At 33.4% G+C, this 20,090-nt stretch overlaps 1 protein-coding gene across 1 annotated transcript; it reads right to left on the reverse strand.

Annotated features, from left to right (window-relative positions):
• Window positions 1-227: 227 nt before the first annotated feature.
• Window positions 228-8,691, reverse strand: LOC143050976 (uncharacterized). Its single transcript, XM_076224063.1, has 7 exons — window positions 8,574-8,691; window positions 4,917-5,044; window positions 3,947-4,071; window positions 2,959-3,190; window positions 2,143-2,307; window positions 1,323-1,498; window positions 228-1,015 (listed from the first exon to the last, which is right to left on the reverse strand). The coding sequence occupies exons 1-7, from the start codon at window positions 8,674-8,676 to the stop codon at window positions 1,006-1,008; spliced, it is 939 nt and encodes a 312-aa protein (XP_076080178.1). The 5' UTR covers window positions 8,677-8,691; the 3' UTR covers window positions 228-1,005.
• Window positions 8,692-20,090: the final 11,399 nt, after the last annotated feature.

Consider the following 20,090-nt stretch of genomic DNA (forward strand, 5'->3'; position numbering starts at 1 on the left):
CCTGTATAACAATACAGATTCAAACATCTTCATTCTAACCTAACCTAACCAAACCGGGACTTATTAACTATACAGTAAACACTCTTCGATAAATGACGATGTTTAATACTACCCGTGTTGTTGACTTTTTTTTATCGTGAGGTTGATGTTACGGTTATATTAGTACGCTCCCCCTTTTATATATATACACCACATGGCCGATTAAAAAAAAAAGCAGAAATGACTATATTGCATGTTTTTATTGTTCATCATAATAGAATAACAATAAGTACTATTAATTAGAATGGTTACAGATAAACTAAGACACAGCACTAGCATATTGCGTATTTAAAATGAATGCAGAATACACAAACATATAAAGGCGATGGTTGGCAATGTCTAGTTCGACTATTTAGTTTCAGAAAATAGCATATAAAACACCAGACTGTCGTTTAAATAGACAAAAAAAAAACAATACAAAATACACAAGCAATAACGTGTTTAGTTCATTCACTTGAAGGCAGATTCTTAGTATAGTCGCCGTCACGTAAAATTGGCACCCTGTTTTTTGTCAAAATTTTCTTAAATATCGACCGCGTCTACTAAAGATCATGTTTTTCAATTAGCGGAACTAAAATCCTGTCCAAATATACAGTGCAAACACAATGAAAGGTAGGACAGTAGTGGATATTTGTACAGGATTTTACTTCTGCTAAATGAAAAACATCATCTTGAGTAAACGCGGCTGATATCTATTTATTTTTTTGACAAAAAACATGGTGCCAATTTTACGTGACGGCGACTATAGATGGTCTTAGTTACAGAAAATAGCATATATAAAGCACTAGACTTTGTCATCCAAATAAAAAATAACATACAAAGCACACAACAATAACGTGTTCAGTTCGTTCAATCAGTTTCTAAGTAGTCTGGTAACTCTGGCAGGTCACGACTACTCGTCTTCTGAATAGTGATCCCATGCGGTAGAAGCGTGGATGGACCTGGCCTGTTTTACCATCTTCGCACCTATGCCAACCTATAGGATTAAAACAGTCAAATATAAAACATTGTAGTACACACAAATTGCACAATTCAGAACATGCTTTTCGATCAAAATTGAAATTATTTGTGTTTAGAATTAGTTATAAACAAAATAAAATTAAGAATGTAAAAAATTTCATTTTTTTTTATCATAACATGAGCATGATGTTATGTTGTTTTTGTTCATTTGTGAAGGCCTTACAGTGACCTCATAGTGCATGTACACACGTACGTCTACCTTAGTCAAAAGATTTAAATATTAACAACTGCGTGAATGACAAATCTAAGCTTTAATCAAGTACCTCTTGTTCAAATCTATGGGTTCCTTTAGACGGCGCTCTTGTCGGAGTCTGTTGATCGCTCTGGTAAGGTTAGTGTGGTTGGGGAGGTTGTAGTCTTTGCCACTGATGGTGTGCAACTTCTCTTTGACAATGGCAGCAGCAGACTTATCGGCATGTACAGCAGCTTCTGACATTACCTGAAAAGATCAAAAATATTTTTAAAACGTGTTTAACTAATGTAAGACATTGCGTGACTTTTGTTACTTCCATCATAAAATGCAAATGTGATTCAAATTTAATTGCATTTGTTTACATTTTTTAATATATTCACTTGAAATAAAAGAAGTCACTTTCTAAAAGTCCAATCAAATCACCTAAAAACCACGATCCTAGCCGGACACCATAGTAATCGTGATATAAAAGTAAAACATATTGTACATGATGGGTTGTTCTCATTGTTGAAGGTCGTACTGTGACCTATAGTTGGTAAACATTGGTCTCTATTGGATATTTTACTCATTGATAATCATACTTCATCATGTACATTTCCTTATTTTTAATTTTAGCTATACAGTAAAACCTGACTAAACCGAATCCTGTATAAACCGAAAACCTGTATAAACCAAACATGTTCTTAAGCACATATCAAATTGTATGCTTTGTGAACCTGATAAAACCGAACATCGGCCAAAACCAAATAAAATCTTATGTCCCAACGAGGTTCAGTTTAAACAGGTTTCACTGTATTATACTTATTCATTGAAATGGCAATAGCCTATGAATCAGAACTAACCAGTAACAGATATTTGGGATAAATATTAACACTGTCTATAAAAATTACCTCAGCTCTTAACTTTGTCTTTTGTACAACACACGGGTCATTCCGGTGAATGTGTTGGTGAGTACCTCGGATAAAGTTCTGGCCTCTCTGTGCAACAGTTGCTTTACAATAGATGGTCTTGTTGCGAACACTGCATTTCCAGCTGATAGTACGTGATGTAGCATTCTGAAAAATAAAAAATAGGTTTTAATTTTTATACAAGATTAAACGTTGACAGCGATTGCTGTATCATATTTTTTTTTTTACATCAATTCGATCAGTTCATGGTTTTCGTATATTGCTGTGTATCATTTTTTCCCAATTTTGTGTACATTAATTATGTCGTTAAATTTTTCCTTTGAATTACTTTTCATTTGTCATTTATGGAACTTTACATGCTGACTATGTGGTATAGGTTTGCTCATTGTTGAAGGCCGTACGGAACAAGTTGTAAATTTCTATGTCATTTGGTCTCTTATGGAGAGCTGTCTCATTGCCAAACATACCACATCATCTTAATTTTACATATACAAATAAATTTTACCGTTTGAATTGTTCGACACTATTCATTTTTGGGGCCTTTTAATTTATACCTTGCTGTTTGATGTGAGCCAAGGCTTCGTGTTGAGAACCTATAATGATTTACTTTTATAAATTGTGACTTGGATGGAGAGTTGTCTCATTGGCACTCATACCACATCTTAGTATATCTATTTACTACCGGATAAATATAACGAATTGAAATAAAATTAACGCATTTAACGAGAAAATTTACTGTCCATCTATACCCCAATCCTGTTGTAATAAATGCATTTTTTTGAAAGTTAGTTAAATTACCTTTACTGTGTATGAATAGCCGTCGCTGCTGACCAACTTCTTTGCTTTTCTCGTCGTACCACTCTCAACTACCTCAAAGGTTACAGGTCTGTCTTCGATGGAGGAATCTGACGTGATGGATTCGTCGGAGGAGGAATCTGATTGGTCTAGGTTTTTGATGGAGAAATGTGATTGGACAGGGTCGTCGGTAGAGGAATCTGATGTATCGGAGTCTGTGCTGTCGTCTGATTCACTAAAAAGAAAAAAAGGTAATTAATTACTGAATTCTGGTAATCGTATGCCTTGTTTTAAGTCAATAAGACAACAACCCGACCAAGAAGCGGAAAACAGCCCAAAAGCACCAATTGTTCTTCAACATAGAGAGCATATCCCGCACCTTGAGCGGACTACATCTGGCCCTTAAGCAAACTGAATGTTTACTAGTTCCGATGACATAAAAATGTTCTGAATTTAGATTTTCCACATACATTATAGTGTTAAATTTAACCTGCAGATGGTTAACATTGGTCTTTGAATTTGAAAAAAAAAATCTGATTGATAGCTGGGACTATATCATAATAGTCTAAGTTGATAGTGTCGATTTAAGACAAATAATTTTGAAAACCAATTCTGACACTGACACAAAACCATAACTTTCCCCTCCTTGAAGTCAAAATGGTTGCTCCTTAATCTTAATTGGAAAAGAAGGCCAATGACCCTTAATTTCCTTAAGAGATTTGAAAGATCATTTTACATTTATATTCATATTAGCGGCAATACGTGATCTGAAATTATAGGCATAAAGCTTAAATCCTAGGCAATTATCTAACGCCTAGGTATTTAAAAGTTACTGTCTGAAATTTTATATATATATCATCGATTTCTTTTAACATATTACCTACTTTAAATAATTATATATATTTTTTTATGATATTCTATAAACAAAAAAAAAATCTAATTTAAATAATAATATATAACTCTTGTTATGGTATTTTATATACAACCATACCTTTCAACAATTTTATGATCAAACGGTAAAGAAATGTTGAACGATAAGTCTGGAATTGACAAATCTGCAGACGCCGGACCAAGTGACTCCTCTAGGGCGGCAACCAGACCGATGTCTCTCTCGTTCTAAAACAAAAACAAATTTGGTAAATGAATATTTTTAACATATAGATTTTACCAAAAAAAAAAAGGAATATTAAAACAATGTTTTCATTTTATTTTTGCTAAAAATTATTATAATAATGTTGTTATTGCGTAGTAAAACTTAGAAAAAAAAAAGAAAAAGAAACAGGTCGCTATGACAATGTTTATGGAAACAATCGTGTTTTTATATGTTGTAAAATGAACAACATTGAAGATGAATATCATTTTGTGTTGATTTGTCCTGTTCAAAAGCACTTAAATATAATGATTTGCCAAAATGATATTGCTAATGCACATATAGACGAAAGTCATTTAGTATTAGTGTCTATGGTCTAGAAAAAGGTGTATGTTTCTTGAGGGGGTGGGGACGATTGTAATGTGGGATATAAGGGGTTAAAATTGGGGTCTGCAAAAACCATGAAAAAAGGAAAAGTGGGAAAATGAACAAAACAATTGAGGGGAAAATGACCATAAGGTGAGTTTGATAATTAGAACACACGTGACGGGGGCCACAACTGACTTATAAGACACTTTCGCTTAAAGACTTATGGAGCTACCGTGATTTTGATGGAGGGGTGGAGATAAAAAGGCAAGATGAGCAAAAAAAAATAAAAAAGGCAGGATAATTATTTATTTAAAAGATGGGATAAACTAATAAAATAAAGACAGTACCGAATAGAGTGAAAAATAAAAAGGCAGGAAAGAGATAACAACTAAACTAAAAATACAGGACAACTTTTCATCATAGCGGCCTCCCCCCCCCCTAATCAATGAAATGGTAGCTTCCTTATTCTAACATTCATTAAAGTAAAAAATATATAACTTACCTCAGGTTGCGCATCTTCTACAACTGGTTCCCACTCGGATGCACATTCCAAGACTGGGGAGCAGTTACAACACTCAAAAAACATCTCTATCTCATTGGCCAGTCTTCTATAATCAGCAAGTGAAACACCTGAAATGTAAATGAAGCTTAAGATTGTTTGTTTGTCTTCCTGAATCTTAGAATGTCAATTAGCAGATCACAGATGGTCAAGCATTTTAACAAGGACGACAAATTTCAACGTAGGAATGTAAGTTTACACCCGCCGCATTTTTGCGCCTGTGAGGAATTTATGGCTTTTGTTTGCAGTGGTGTAGCTAGGCCATTTTCAAGTGTACGCCCAAACCTCGGTCAGGGCCTTAAGGCCCTATTGGATCCAGGCAAATGAACCAGCTGGTAGTAGATGAGCGGGTGCTAAGCCTCTGGAAGTTTTTTTTTTAAGTTATCGAGAATGACATACCATTCCTGTCATTGAAAACTCATATCAATAACAACATTCTTTAGATTCAAAATGCTTATTTCTTATGTTTAATCTATTCATTGTTTATTTAGAATCGTAAATGAACATAAAATGATTAATTTTCTGAGCTGTTCAGGTGCAATATTAAAATGTGTAAATAGAACCCTGGTTTTCGTCTGAAATTTCTCCCCGTAAAATTTTATTCATTTATCAGTCCATTACAGGATTTAAACAAATCAAATATTTTCATTTAATTTCTGCACAAGTTTCATAACAATATGGATGTTTATAAATTTATCATGTAAATTAACTCGACATCATAGATACCAGGATGGAAATTTATTCTTGGGCTATACGCATTTTCCTCCAAGAAAGTTTTATTAACTTTGACCACGGTTTTACAAATATTAATTTATATGTACCAAATTCTAACCACAGAATGTAACTTCTTCAAAAAATTCCTTTTAAAAATCCATAAATTACGGGAAAATTCATCATATTAATAATTATATAATTTCGTCATGATGCGCTGGGTATTCTTTTGACCATAAACAGTGTTTGTCAAGCTATCGTAAAATCATATGACGGTTTGACAAAGTTATTAATCTATAAAAACTTTAACCACATACTGAACCTACATCTACACAGTTATAATTTAAAATTAAAAAATGCAAATCACATTTCGAATCTAAGTACTTAAGGAATTGCTTTAAAAAAGGAAAGTGAGTATAGAAATCAAGGTAGATTTAGACTTTGACAGAAAATAAACACCAATTTGTCATTTCTATTCCAAATTACAAGCAATTGAAGAAAGACTTAGAGGGTTGATGTACTGTTAACCAATTCTTTTAATAATATCTAGATGAAAATATTTTGTTTTACCAAATTCAAGTGTACGCCCGGTCGTTTTGACGTTAACGTAGCTACGTGCATGGTTTGTCTTGTATGATTTTTAATTTTAATTTCTTATGTATAATTTTGAGTCTATTATCACTAAACTAGTATATATGTTCCAGACCATATGAGTATTTGGACCGTACACGTACGGTCCGGACCGCATACGTATACTCATACGGTCCGACCATACGCGTACGGTCGGACCGTATAAGTATACGCGTACGGTCCAGTACGATCTGACAATACATGTTATTTGATCATATGGGTTAAATTGAAACAATCTTTATTTTCAGTTTTACAAATTGTTATTGATAATTTGCTACAATTAGATAGATAAAATGAACAAACGAACAATTGAAATTAGGTATTTGTTTAATTGTATATATGAATCCTATTTTGGTACTCTCGTCCAAGGTGACACAATTCAAGTAACGTAATATTTTTAGTAATTTCATGTATGCAGTTCACGCATGTTCTTTTGCATTTGTTTTTTTTTTTGGTAAAGTTGCTAAATATTTTAAAACAATTGAACTCCCACTTTATGTTTACTTCCGATATCTTCAATTTCAGCGTTCATAATACAATTAATGTACTACTGATCGACATGCTATATACAAGAGATTAGCATATTTAATTAGCGTGAATTAGAAACAAGTTAGAATATAAAGTTTTAGTTTCAAATACAATTGAACTTTTTTATATTAATTTGATAGTTAAGTTATGTTGATCTGATATATGCATTTGTATCTAATAAACTTGACCAACTTTTTAATAATAGTCAGACCGTACGCGTACGGTCCGACCGTATGAGTATTTTGAAAAAGTACGCATACGGTCCAGACCGTACGCGTACGGTCCAAATACGCATACGGTCTGGAACATATATATATATATTTGTTTAGAGGCCAGCTGAAGGACAACTCCGGGTGCGGGAGTTTCTCGCTGGAATGAAGACCTATTTGTGGATTCGGCAGTTGTCTTTTCTATATGATCGGGTTGTTGTCTCTTTGACCCATTTCCATTCTCAATTTTATTACAATTATAATTAGCATTTACATTAAGAAATTATTATTATCTATGTTTATATTTACACTCAAATTTAACAAAAAAAATTGAATATTTATAGTTTTGCTTGATTTCATTTTTTGGTAAACAAAAGGGGAGATAACTCAAGTATGAATTTTTAAGGAATCATCATAAAATTATTTTATTTAATGCTATAAAATGAAAAAAGTAAAGTTTTCTTTTGATATTTTGAAAGCATTTCATAAGAGCTGTATTTTCGGAACATACCAACATATTTAGATAGGTTAAACATGGTCTAATTCATTCTAAATGTCGACTGAAATTGTAGAATGAAATTCAAAACAGTGTGGCTGTGGCCATTGATTGACACATTAAATTTATCCATTTATATGGCTGTAAAAAAATGAATTGTGAAGAAAAATCATTTGGTGTTGAACTACTTTTTATGCTACGGCCATTTGAAAGTATCAAATTCAGATGATTTTCACATTATTTCAACTTCTTTGTTATAAATGATTGAAAAATACATATCTAAAAAGAAACTATTATTATGTAAATGTTTCTGGTAAATTCATTTATTGTATCCATCACCCATTTTCTCAACATTTTGGCTACTAAGACTGACTTGATTCCAGGTTTGGGGAGGGTTCGGATCCCGCCAATATGTTTAACCCCACAACATTCTGTATTATGTATGTATGTGTCTGTCCCAAGTCAGGAGCCTGTTATTCAGTGGTTGTCGTTTGTTGATGTGTTACATATTTGTTTTTCGTTAATTTTTTGTACTTAAATTAGACCGTTAGTTTTCTCGATCGTTTGAATGGTTGTACATTTGCCATTTCGGGGTCTTTTGTAGCTGACTATGCGGTTTGACCTTTGCTCATTGTTGAAGGCCGTACGGCGACCTATAGTTGTTAATTTCTATGTTTTGAAGGTCTCTTGTGAAGAGTTATCTCATTGGCAATCATATCACATCTACTTTCTTATATTTTGTGGTGATAAAAAATTTAATTACTCAAAAACTACTTATTGTATATATACAACAAATGCAAGTTTTTAACGACCCTGACTTGAATTACAGCCCTTGCACGGTCGGTCATATTATAGATAAACATTTTTTAACAGAGTTAAGTTTGATGATAATATTTTTTTTAAATTCATTGATTTTGTTCCACTAGTACCGCATGTTTTGGAAAAAAAATCCAGAACGAGATTTCAATGAAATTTAAAAGTTAGAAGAATACCTCCTTAAATACACAATAATCTAATACCACTAACCTGTGTCACATAGACGATGCTGCCAACAAGAACAAGTCTCACATTCAAAGGCATGCTGACGAGGACGGACCTCCTTCTCACAGTATGCACATGGAAACGACATTATGTATGAAATAAATAATGGCAGACCATGCCTTCACCTTTTATAGGTACTAGGCGGAATATCAAAGAAACAACTCAAATTGAGTATATTATTTTATCATTTTTCAATTACAGGCAAAGTTTGCATTAGCTTGTGCTCAGCTTGGGACTGGCGCACATTTTAAAGACCAATATTTTTTTATAATTTTTCCATTACAGGCAAAGTTTGCATTAGCTTGTGCTCAGCTTGGTACTGGCGCACTCTTTAAAGGACGTTATTCTTTTTGAATCGGGCCAATTACAACTTCAAAGCAAAACATTGTATATTGATCATCACAGTAATTATGAAAATTAACCGTATGTGTTATCTGCAATTGACTAATTAACTTTCATTTTTTTTTTACTGTTTTATTAAAACATCATTAAGTAAGACGTAGTAAAAAGGATAAACCGTTTTACGTGTAAAAAGAGAAGTAAAAATATAAGAAATGATAGAAATTCTACTAATTATAACATTTTTTAAATAACTATGCAAATGTAAACAACAGTTTCAATGGTAAACAATATCATTCCTAAATGTATTATAATGTTGTTTTTTTTTAAAGTTACAAAAGTAATATAAATGAAAATATAAACAGCATAATATCTGTTTATGTATAATAAAAATTCTTAACAAATATTGAGGAAACGAATTTTATTTTATGGCCGCAGTGGTATAAGTCCGAGGCGGATTTAGGGTGGGAGGGGGAGGCAGGTTGAAATTTTGGTTGATCATATAGGGAATCAGTGAAGCGTGAAATGAACCCTCTTAGGCAGTCAGTGGGCCCCTCTTATGTTTTCTGCACGTCCAAAAGGAACAAGACTGAGTTTTATCAAAGGCCGAAACGTCCAAGACCGAATTTGATCGTAGACCGAAATGTCAAGACCAAACTGTCTTCATGGCCGAAACGCCAATCAACAAGTCTTGGTGTAACCCTGCAATGGTTTGGACCACCTGCCTCCGCCGAACGGCACTTGAAGCGAGCCGGACATAAGGGGGGGGGGGGGGCAGCGGACCCGGCCCACCATTTTCTGGGGAAAATTGGTTGATCATATATAGGTAATTACTAGAGCAGTCAGTGGGCCCCACTTATGGATCCGCCACTGCTAGAAGGGAGCATGTTACGACGAGATCACCGCCGAGTATCTCTACATACAGAGCTCACGGTTCTGAAATGATATAATACTAATCTGAACCTGTTACCATAGCGTACATAAACGTCATTGAGACTGTGTTAGAAAACAGTTAAAAACATGCAAAATAGATATAGGAAGATGTGGTGTGAGTGCCAATGAGACAACTCTCCATACAAATAACAATTTAAAAAGTAAACCATTATAGGTTAAAGTACGGCCTTCAACACGGAGCCTTGGCTCACACCGAACAACAAGCTATAAAGGGCCCCCAAATTACTAGTGTAAAACCATTCAAACGGGAAAACCAACGGTCTAATCTATATAAACAAAACGAGAAACGAGAAACACGTATATATTACATAAACAAACGACAACTACTGTACATCAGATTCCTGACTTAGGACAGGTGCAAACATTTGCAGCGGGATTAAACGTTTTAATGGATCCAAACCTTCTCCCTTTTTCTGAAACAATAGCATAACATCACAACAAAGAAAAACATACGATAAAATATCAATTGGCAGACTTAACTCAATCAAAAAACGTATGATTAAACAATGAACGAATAAAAAAGTCTTTTAAATTTGTATAAATGTAGTTTTAACGAATTCTACTAGTACATGTATTCTAGATCTGCTGCCCGTTTATTTGTAAAACGTTTGTAAAAAAGAGCTGTATGTATGTGCCCGTCTCAAGTCAGGAGCCTGTAATTCGGTGGTTGTCGTTTGTTGATGTGTTACATATTTGTAATCATTTTATTTTTGCATTGTTTTATTTCCATGGTAATTTCGAGGTCTTTTATAGCTGACTATGCGGGTATTCGCTTTGCTCATTGTTGAAGGCCGAACGGTGAACTATAGTTGTTAATTTCTGTCAGGTCATTTGGTCTCTTGTGGAAAGCGATCTCATTTGGCAATTGAACCACATCTTCTTTTTTATATTTATCTCTTCACCAAGAAACTTATTTACGAATGTAGAAAAAAAAGTCACAGCACAACAAAGTTTCTTTGATTTATCCCACAGTTGGGTACGTAGTCTTTAGAACTGAGGGGGTCAGACCCATGCCAGACAAGCTTATTATTGTACGTGTTTTTAATATAAATTTGAAATTGAACTCTTCAAATATGTTCTATTATATTGTATTGTATTGTATCTAAAATATATAATTGTTTGATTGTATTGCTCGACCCTTGTGGGTGTAATTTTGCAATAAAGGATTATATTATTTATAAAGTTTATTTGGACATGTACAAAAAAAGTCTCCTGTTACCCGCTTCCATGTTGAGCAATAGGTAATATGGATATTTCTATCTTGGTAACAGTTCATTTTGGGGTCCTCTTCGCGGTCCGCGTTTCAACTATGTCGAATTCTTAAAAAAAAAAATCAGACGCAACAATTTGGATTTAACAACTTACGCTCATGTACCTTGTGTAAATTGCTGGATAAAACAATATATATGTACACTACAATGTCGGAAATAAAAGATGTATTTACCCTCGCTATGAAACAAGAGAAAAGCTCGTACAAATTAATTTTATAATTTCCGACAATGTACATATATTGTATATTTATTGCGTTTTTAATATAATCTATTTTCAACACTTGAGGCAAAAACAAATTTTATATCTATTGCGATAAAGTAGTAGTGCGATGACTGAGGGCAGATTTTTTGGAATTTAATCTCCCCACCGAACACACACCTACATAATATATCATTGGAAAGAGGAAATCGTGTACTATAATAATATGCCTGTCGTCAGGACTTGATATGGTCACATTTTTTTTTTAAATTGAGGTCAAAGGTCATATGTAAAAATCTGTGAAAGTTTGGGAGGGTTTCAATTTTGACAAGTAATGTTTGTTTTTATACATAAACCTTAATCATTGAGATTTTTTTATCAAAAAAATCTTAAAACGACGTTTTATAACCAAAACTTCAAAAATCAAGTGTTCAACCTATAAAATGTTTAGAGCACCTTAACCTTATGAAAAACATCAATTTCAGGTAAAAATCAAGTGTCATGCAGGACAATACTTTAAAATTATTTTTAAACTATCATAGTGGGTGCATGAGTCATCAAACCAAAGCCATAGAACACTACAGTCAAATATGACCTCAAATTGAATTTGCGGATACTTCAGTTTTTTTTTATAGACTACTCGTTGCTTTTTTTTCACAATTATTACTGCTACCATAGTATTATCTTTTGTTGTGCATTTAACTCTGGTTAATATCTATTACATTATAGGTTTTGTAACTATATCCCCCCTTTTTTCCCTTGCAACGTACCCCAAACTTCAAAAGTATTCCATATAAAAAAAAAGAAGATGTTATATGATTGCAAATGAGACAACTCACCAAATGAGACGAAATGAGACATAAAACAATTATAGGTCCCGTACGGGCTTCAACAATGAGTAAAATTCATACTGCATAGTCTTCAATTCCCGAAATGAATAATGTAAAACAAACAAAAAATCTAACGACCTGATTAATGTACAAAATAAATAAGAAAGAAACAAATATAGTATATAGAAACAAACGACAAACACTGCATTACCGTCTCGTGACTTGAAACAGTTTGAAAGAAGACAAAGAGTTGTCATAGGAGGACAGACCTCTGACGTGTACAGCATTAAAGCAGGTGTCCCCCAGGGCTCAATTTTAGGCCCTGTATTATTTTTATTATTCATAAACGATATTGTATGTGACATATCATGCAACATCAGACTTTTTGCTGACGATACGTCATTATATATAGTTGTTGAGGACGAGTATGCTACATCTGAATTAATGAATTCTGATATAGAAAAAATTCACCAATGGTCTCAACAATGGCTTGTTAATTTTAATCCAAGAAAAACTGAAACCATGACCATATCTAGAAAAAGAGCAAAACCCCATAATCCACCAATATATATGAATGATGCACTGATACAAGAGGTTGAAGAACATAAACACTTAGGGTTAATTTTTCAAGAAAACGGTTGTTGGGAAAGTCATGTAAACTATATTATTGATAAAGCTACGCCTCGCTTAAATCTTATGAGGAGTTTAAAGTTTAAACTATCGCGTAATAATCTACAAGTTATATATATCAGTTTTATCAGGCCTATTCTTCAATATGCGGATACTGTGTGGGATAATATACCAATTTATTTAAAGGACAAACTAGAGAGCATTCAAATAGAAGCGGCTCGTATAGTCACAGGTGCCACTAAGCTTTGCTCTAAATCTAATCTTTATAATGATACTGGTTGGGTATCTCTGAGTGAAAGAAGATCCAGACATAAAATTATTAAATTTCACGAAATGTTTCATGATCAAGCTCCTAATTATCTTTGTAGTCTCGTACCTCAACAACTATATCAAGTCTATAACTATAATACTAGAAGTGCATCTAATGTCCAAAATATGAACTGTAGAACTACCTTTTATCAAAATTCTTTCCTACCATCTGTTATTCGTGAATGGAACAGGCTTCCACAAGATGTTAGATGTAATCCATCAAAATTTACACTTAAAAATTACATAAATCGAGATGCTAAGAAAGTCCCTACATATTATAATACTGGTTGTAGAAAAGGCCAAATACTTCATGCCAGACTCCGGTTGAATTGTAGTGGCTTAAATGAGCACTTATTCCAGAAAAATATTGTTCTTTCCAGCCTATGTAATTGTGGGCAAGTTGAGGGCAGCAAACACTATTTGCTAGAATGTCATAATTATAGACTCATCAGGGCACAAACCATTTCTACACTACCAATATATAATGTACAAACATTAGTATCAGGTAGTGAACTCATCAGTAATGAGGAAAACGAAAATATTTTTAAAGTTGTACAAAGATTTATTTTAGAAACAGGGAGATTTGGTCCATAACAATTATCTTTATATCGATGTCGATTTAGATGTTGAAACTTTGATTTAATGTTACCCTTTTTTCGGAACATTTACATATATATCATATACATGAACCATAATTATGATAAAAAGAGTTGATCACATTTTTCGATCAAACTGACTTCTGAGTAACGGGCAAACCACAGAATAAACATGTTAAATGTGAATTGAAAATTAGATTATACGAGTTTCTCATATACTATGTTCCTAATTTTGTCATTTCTTTTTAAAGGGAGACGGATTTATATAAGTTTTTCTTGTTTCCGAATCCCTGTATTTATATTGTATTATTATATTTCATGCACTTTTTTTTTGAATAAATATTGTTTAAACTAAACAGTCACATACAGATATTGGCGGGGTTTAACTTTTTTAAGGGCACGCCAACACTCCCCTTACCTCGGGACTGGAACCGTGTGTACCAGTGCAACACGCTTTATACCAAATCAACCGTTATCTCCATCATCTTCATTTTCATCAACCGTCACAAGACATGTTTTAATATTTCTACACATTTCACTCATGGCCACAGGTTTGCACATGAAAGGTTCTGCTCAAAGCAAACACGTTATTTTGAGTTTTTCTTTACAAGTACAGACAAGGTATTGTAGGAAGTCCGAAGACATTTGTTCCTAAAAAAATATTTTCTTCAAACCATCCCTATCAATTCATCCAAGATTTTAAAAGAGATCTCAAAGGGGGTTTAGGAAGGTGTGATGACATCCATATGCTTGTCTGCAAAGATGCTGGTGAAATATTATACGAGACGTACACACTATCTTGAATTCGCTCAATTAATTTCCATGGTTGGCAACACATTAGATAGCGTCGCACTTTACTTTAAGTAGCATAAAATCCATTGGCATTCAATGTTTCAACAAGGTGTTTTGAACCAAACTCATGGTACATTTGTAAAGCGAATCCTAAATGAAAAGGAGTAAAACAAATACGATTGCCTCAACAATTCCTTAGTATTCCCACAATTTCTCTGGTGCCATTTCCTGAGAAAAGGTTGGATGTATGCATTTTCATTGAGTAACCATAGAATGAATTGCAATAAATACGAAGAGACAATTCAGCCGAAGTCGGGTAGTCTTCTTTAGAGTTTCGATGTTTTTTCTAAGTAAACTTGCAGCGAAATGAAATATGGGCGTTTTTCAATAAAAACGTATTTTCTTGTCCTATCCACTTTAAAAAAAAAATGTGTTTGATCTTTGCAAGTAATTTTTTGTGCAGTCAGTACATTGAATTAGATTTAACATTTTTAAGCAAAGAAACAGTTTATTTTTAGAGGGATTGATAAGATATTGACTCCTGAATGGTCCAAAAACAACCAAAATGGCATGTCCCTAGACCGCCTGTTCAACATTCATACTCTAAAATCTCGTAAAAAAATGAAGAAATAAATGTTTTATTTACTTTACATAAGTTCTTTAATAATTCAAAAGTATGTTCAGAGCCAACATATTCTAATAAACACATTTCAATATAGGTTTTTTAATTTCAGAAGGTGTGTCCCTCACAAAATGTCCACTACGAAACGAAGTCATTAAAATTTGCCAATAAACAGTTTTATAAAATCAATGTAATTTTTGCTTGCAAGAGATATTTACATTAGGGTCTTACAAAAGAAGTGATGCTTATTTAACGGCAATTAAATTGTTGGTAAGAAAAATTGAGCACATCAAATGGACCAGAGTGATACCGTAATTTTTATAATGTCCCCTACGAAACGGGTCAAATCTCCTTCAGTATCTGGTTTTAAAATTATGAAAAAAATATCAGTGTACAGCTTGATATATGCTTTGATGAATACAATGAGTCTTGTTACTATTGCAATATAGGGATTGTGGGGAAAAATAAAACATGCGAATACGTCCCTTACGAAACGGTCCCCTACGAAACAAGTATGGGAGAAAAACGTTTCGTAGTGGACACTACCACTACCATGGAGTCTTTTTTTAATCTTTTTTCAATTATATTCGTGCAAAACAAATAACAAGGGTTAGTTTCATGTAATTTTTATTATGTTTTTATTAACATATAATAGAGTTGATGTCAATTAACTACGAAACTTTTTGTCCACAACGAAACGGTTTTGTCCACTATACGAAACGCATCAAAATGTCCACTACGTAACATGAGTTGAACCTTCATATGTGAAGTACTGTCTAATCTTTATCGATAAAAATGGTTTTCCAATTCAGAAAAAAAATGATAGTTTAATTTTCTAGTATTTAAAGTAGACAAACTGGAATGTCTATAGGAAACATTTAAAATTGCAAAAATTATGTGTGTTTAGAAGAAATTTCGTAGGGGACAAAAGTCCCCTACGAAACAGTACACAAATTATGAAAATATGATCATTTTAAAGAATGTTTAAGATTGCACTTTTTGTTTACAAACAGGTCTATTATAGAGGTATTCAAAATAACTCTTGAAATTAAATTTTAGACATGTTGATTTTCCATTTTTTTTTAGGTCTGAAATTTACGCTTTTATTGAAAAACGCCCATATCTGTCCGTTATTTGTGTCTATTACAGTTGACATTGAGATTTTGAGGTCAGTTTTCAATTGACTAGAAACTTATATGGCATCTTAAATAGTTATTTTGCTACTAAATATTATGTTATATTTGCCTTGAACTTGTTGAAGTTGTTTGACAACTGAATTTCTATAGAAATAAATTAGTTTAGACTGCATTTTACATGTAGAATATTTTAAATTAGAATCAACCGGAAGAAAGGATCTATTTTTATCGAGTAACGGTGTCATGAGGAATGACCATTAAATCGTTGTCAATAGCCAAAATAAAATTACTAAAAGCAGTAAAGTGTTTTGAGATATCTGCTTCCACGGGTTTGGATTTGTTTTTAACGTTTTTAGCAAATAATTTGTAATGCAACCAGAATGACAGAGTGATTGAAGTTTAAAAGATGGACGGGAAACTATTTCAACTTTAACTTTATCTGACACGGATAAAACATTTTTAATACGCTCATCTGATTCAAACTTGAGTATTTTTTTACTTTCTAAAATGTTTTGTTGCAACAAAATATACAAGCGCTCCAGTTGAACGACTGCATTCTAGAACGTGTACAAATACCCGAGACTGAGGGACAACAGTCAGATAATTTGATGTCGTCATGAAATATAAGACTAGAATCTTCCTCGCTCTAAAAGGGGGGACAAATATGTTTACTTGTGTAAGTTTTGTAGCATGAACGATGATAAACTGCCTGCCCGGAGTTCTTCAAATTAACAGCTATTGCATGAAACAGCTTGATGTTCACCTCCAATCTTTTATGCAATGCAGATACAAAAATCGACTTCCCTAAAATGGTATATTTCAATCGAGTTTTTTTTTTTTTTTTTTTTTTTGGCATATTATGCACTGCATAAAATGTAACTACTTTTGTCTTTTCTTTGAACTTAATGGAGCAAGTTGCAAAGGACTTGACATATCACGGAATATTTACTGAAACTATTCGTCAATTATTCTGATTTTACAATAAGACTTGTCTGACAGAGTATATATTTGTTTTAAAACGAAATAACATAGAATATAAACATATACAAACAAAGTATGTGGCATATATCAGTGCACTTTAATTGAAAATATGTGGATATAATAGCGAAAAAGGTAGTAATTTCATATATCATTTGAGAGCAAATTATTGACTAATACACAAAATGTGACGGAAGGCAAGTGATTGAGTTCCGTGTTGAAATTGAAGAATTTTACTCCATTCTTTTTCCATTGATTTCTTAAGGTTTTTTTCATATTTTGGTTCCGAAATTTTTATCACTAATTAGTTTTATTAAATATTATATGCTTGAAATATTATGGGGTAATTTTTATTACTACTATGAAGAGGATACTTAAGTTTGAGTCTGAATTTGCAATTAAAATTACCTCAATTTTAAATAGTCTAAACTTCGCAAATTTATAGATTAGAAGAAAATAAAATACTGAATGGAATATTTTGACATATAAAAATAGCTTCAGGAAAAACTATTTTAATTAAATGTAAGCAAACATACACATTTTTCATTTTGAAAAAGGGGGGTTGAAACTCTCCAATATACTACCAGTCATTAAAACGACTTTTTAGAAAAAAGTGACCGTACGAAATTCTGACGACAGGGCAAAAACTAAAGAAGACATATTTGTCTTTAAGTTAAGACCATTTTTAGACGTGTGTTATTTGGGGAGATTAAACTCGCGATCTAGACGACTTTTTACACTTCTGTCACCGCACTATAGTAGACAACATCTGCATTTAATCGTTAAAAGCTGATACTACTCTACGCGGGAGACGAATATAAGAAAAATTATTGTAGGTAAGCTGGTACATTATATTTCGTTGTGTGTGTTGGCAGTCTGGTTGTGTTTATTATTTTGTTGACTTGTCAAATCATTGAAGGTAAGATTATAGAACCTTTTTCGGGACGTCGATATTTGGGTGTTTTTAAGCTACGGATTTCGGGATTGAACCTTTCGGGATTTCTTATTTCGAGATGTCGGGATTTGATTTAATTTAAATTCGGGACCTCGGGTTGTTTTTAAGCCCGGGATTTCGGGATCAGGACCCCTCCGATCCCCTCATACTTATAATGCCGTGTCCACATTATCCTAAAGTCCTAAACACATGGGTTGTATTAGCGATTAATCACACGTTAACTAATTACAATGACGTTCCCATTGATAAAACTCAATGTCCTTTACTGAATTAATTGTCTGCAGTCGATATATAGGTTTGTTATAAAACACTTTATGATGTTTATTAACCCCTTATCAAGACGCAAAGCATCATCAAAATTCATTGCCAAACGCACAATTCGTTTGAAAATTTGTTCACGAATCGACTAGACGATCACTGAATTAGGCTCTTAGATAAACCTATAAGAACTTCATAATACTACCTTTCAATATAACCATGGTAACATCATGGGTAAATTGTTTGAAAGATGAATGAAATATTTGCCACGGGTCTTTATACTTAATGAGGGGGAGGACAGGGGGGTACCCTTCTCCCTTCTCCCACCCCTCTTCTCCTTTCTCCTACCTCCGTTCTCCTTTCTCCCATTAGAATAAAACATCTCCTTTTGAGATATTTTTTCTTGAAATATTAGATCATTTTTTAAAAGGAGAGATATTTTATTTTTTCTCCTTTCTCCAACTTTTTCTCCTTTCTCCCAGCCTTCCTCTCCTTTCTCCTACCCCCTTTCTCCCTGTCTCCCTTACCCCTGTCCTCCCCCTCCTTAATCAATGATTCACTTAAAAATGCATTACTAAAAAGTAAATTGTAAAACTTCATTTAAGTCCGGGTCCGCATTGAGGATGAAGAGGCGGATCCGGCCTTTACATAAAAAAGGGGGGTCCTAAGACAGGACAAAAGGGGTGGGAGTGTGTTCCAACTATATGTCCACATTCAAACACATTGATCGTCCAAAAAAGGGTGGTTTTCAACCCCCGGAACCCCCCTCCTCCTGGATCCGCCACTGGGGTGCGAGAGATTTCTACCATATATATATATATATATATATACAGTTTTCATTTTGTTAGAATTAAATATAACATCGATAATAAATGTATAATACAGTATGTTTGAATTAAAAGAAATACAGACGAAATAATAAACAACAAAATCGCTGTTTACATAATTAAAAGCAGAAGAAGTACACGGCACCCGAGGCGAGCATGTTACGACAAGACAACCGCCGAGGCGGTATTTCTACATAAACAGCTCACGGCTCTGCAATCATATGATACTAACCATAGTGTAAATAAACGCCTTTGATAAATACTGAGAGTCAGAGTTCTACTGAATCTGCCGAGGTGTGACTTAGCAGAGTCATGTGATTATAAATGACATAATGGTAATATATCTTTGATATAGCTAAACCAGTGGTGGATCCAGGGGGAGGGTTCCGGGCGTTGGAACCCACTTTTTGGACGATCAAAGGACTTGAACGGGGACATATAGTTTAAGCCCCCTTTTGAAAATTGCCGTATCAACCCCTAGCTAAACATACATGTAGGCCTCTAAAATAGTATTTATTTAAACTTGCCAAATAATAATTCGCCATTCTTTCAATGATATTTTCAAGCGTAACTTATATAGGCGTAATACCACCAAATCCTAGTTCGTCACACCCGGTTGTATTCCGATACGAAAAAAGGTGGGAAAAAATATTTCCTTGAATTTGGCAGTTGTTGGTAAGAAATCATACATTTTGATTGCAGTAAAATATTTCTGGTCATAAACATATTGGGTATTTCAAAGCACCGCTATTTATATATAATTTTTTTTTAATCATTTTTTTTGGGGGGGGGGGGGGGCGTGTGGG

This window comes from Mytilus galloprovincialis, chromosome 11 (assembly GCF_965363235.1).
Source record: "Mytilus galloprovincialis chromosome 11, xbMytGall1.hap1.1, whole genome shotgun sequence".
Lineage (NCBI taxonomy): Eukaryota > Metazoa > Mollusca > Bivalvia > Mytilida > Mytilidae > Mytilus > Mytilus galloprovincialis.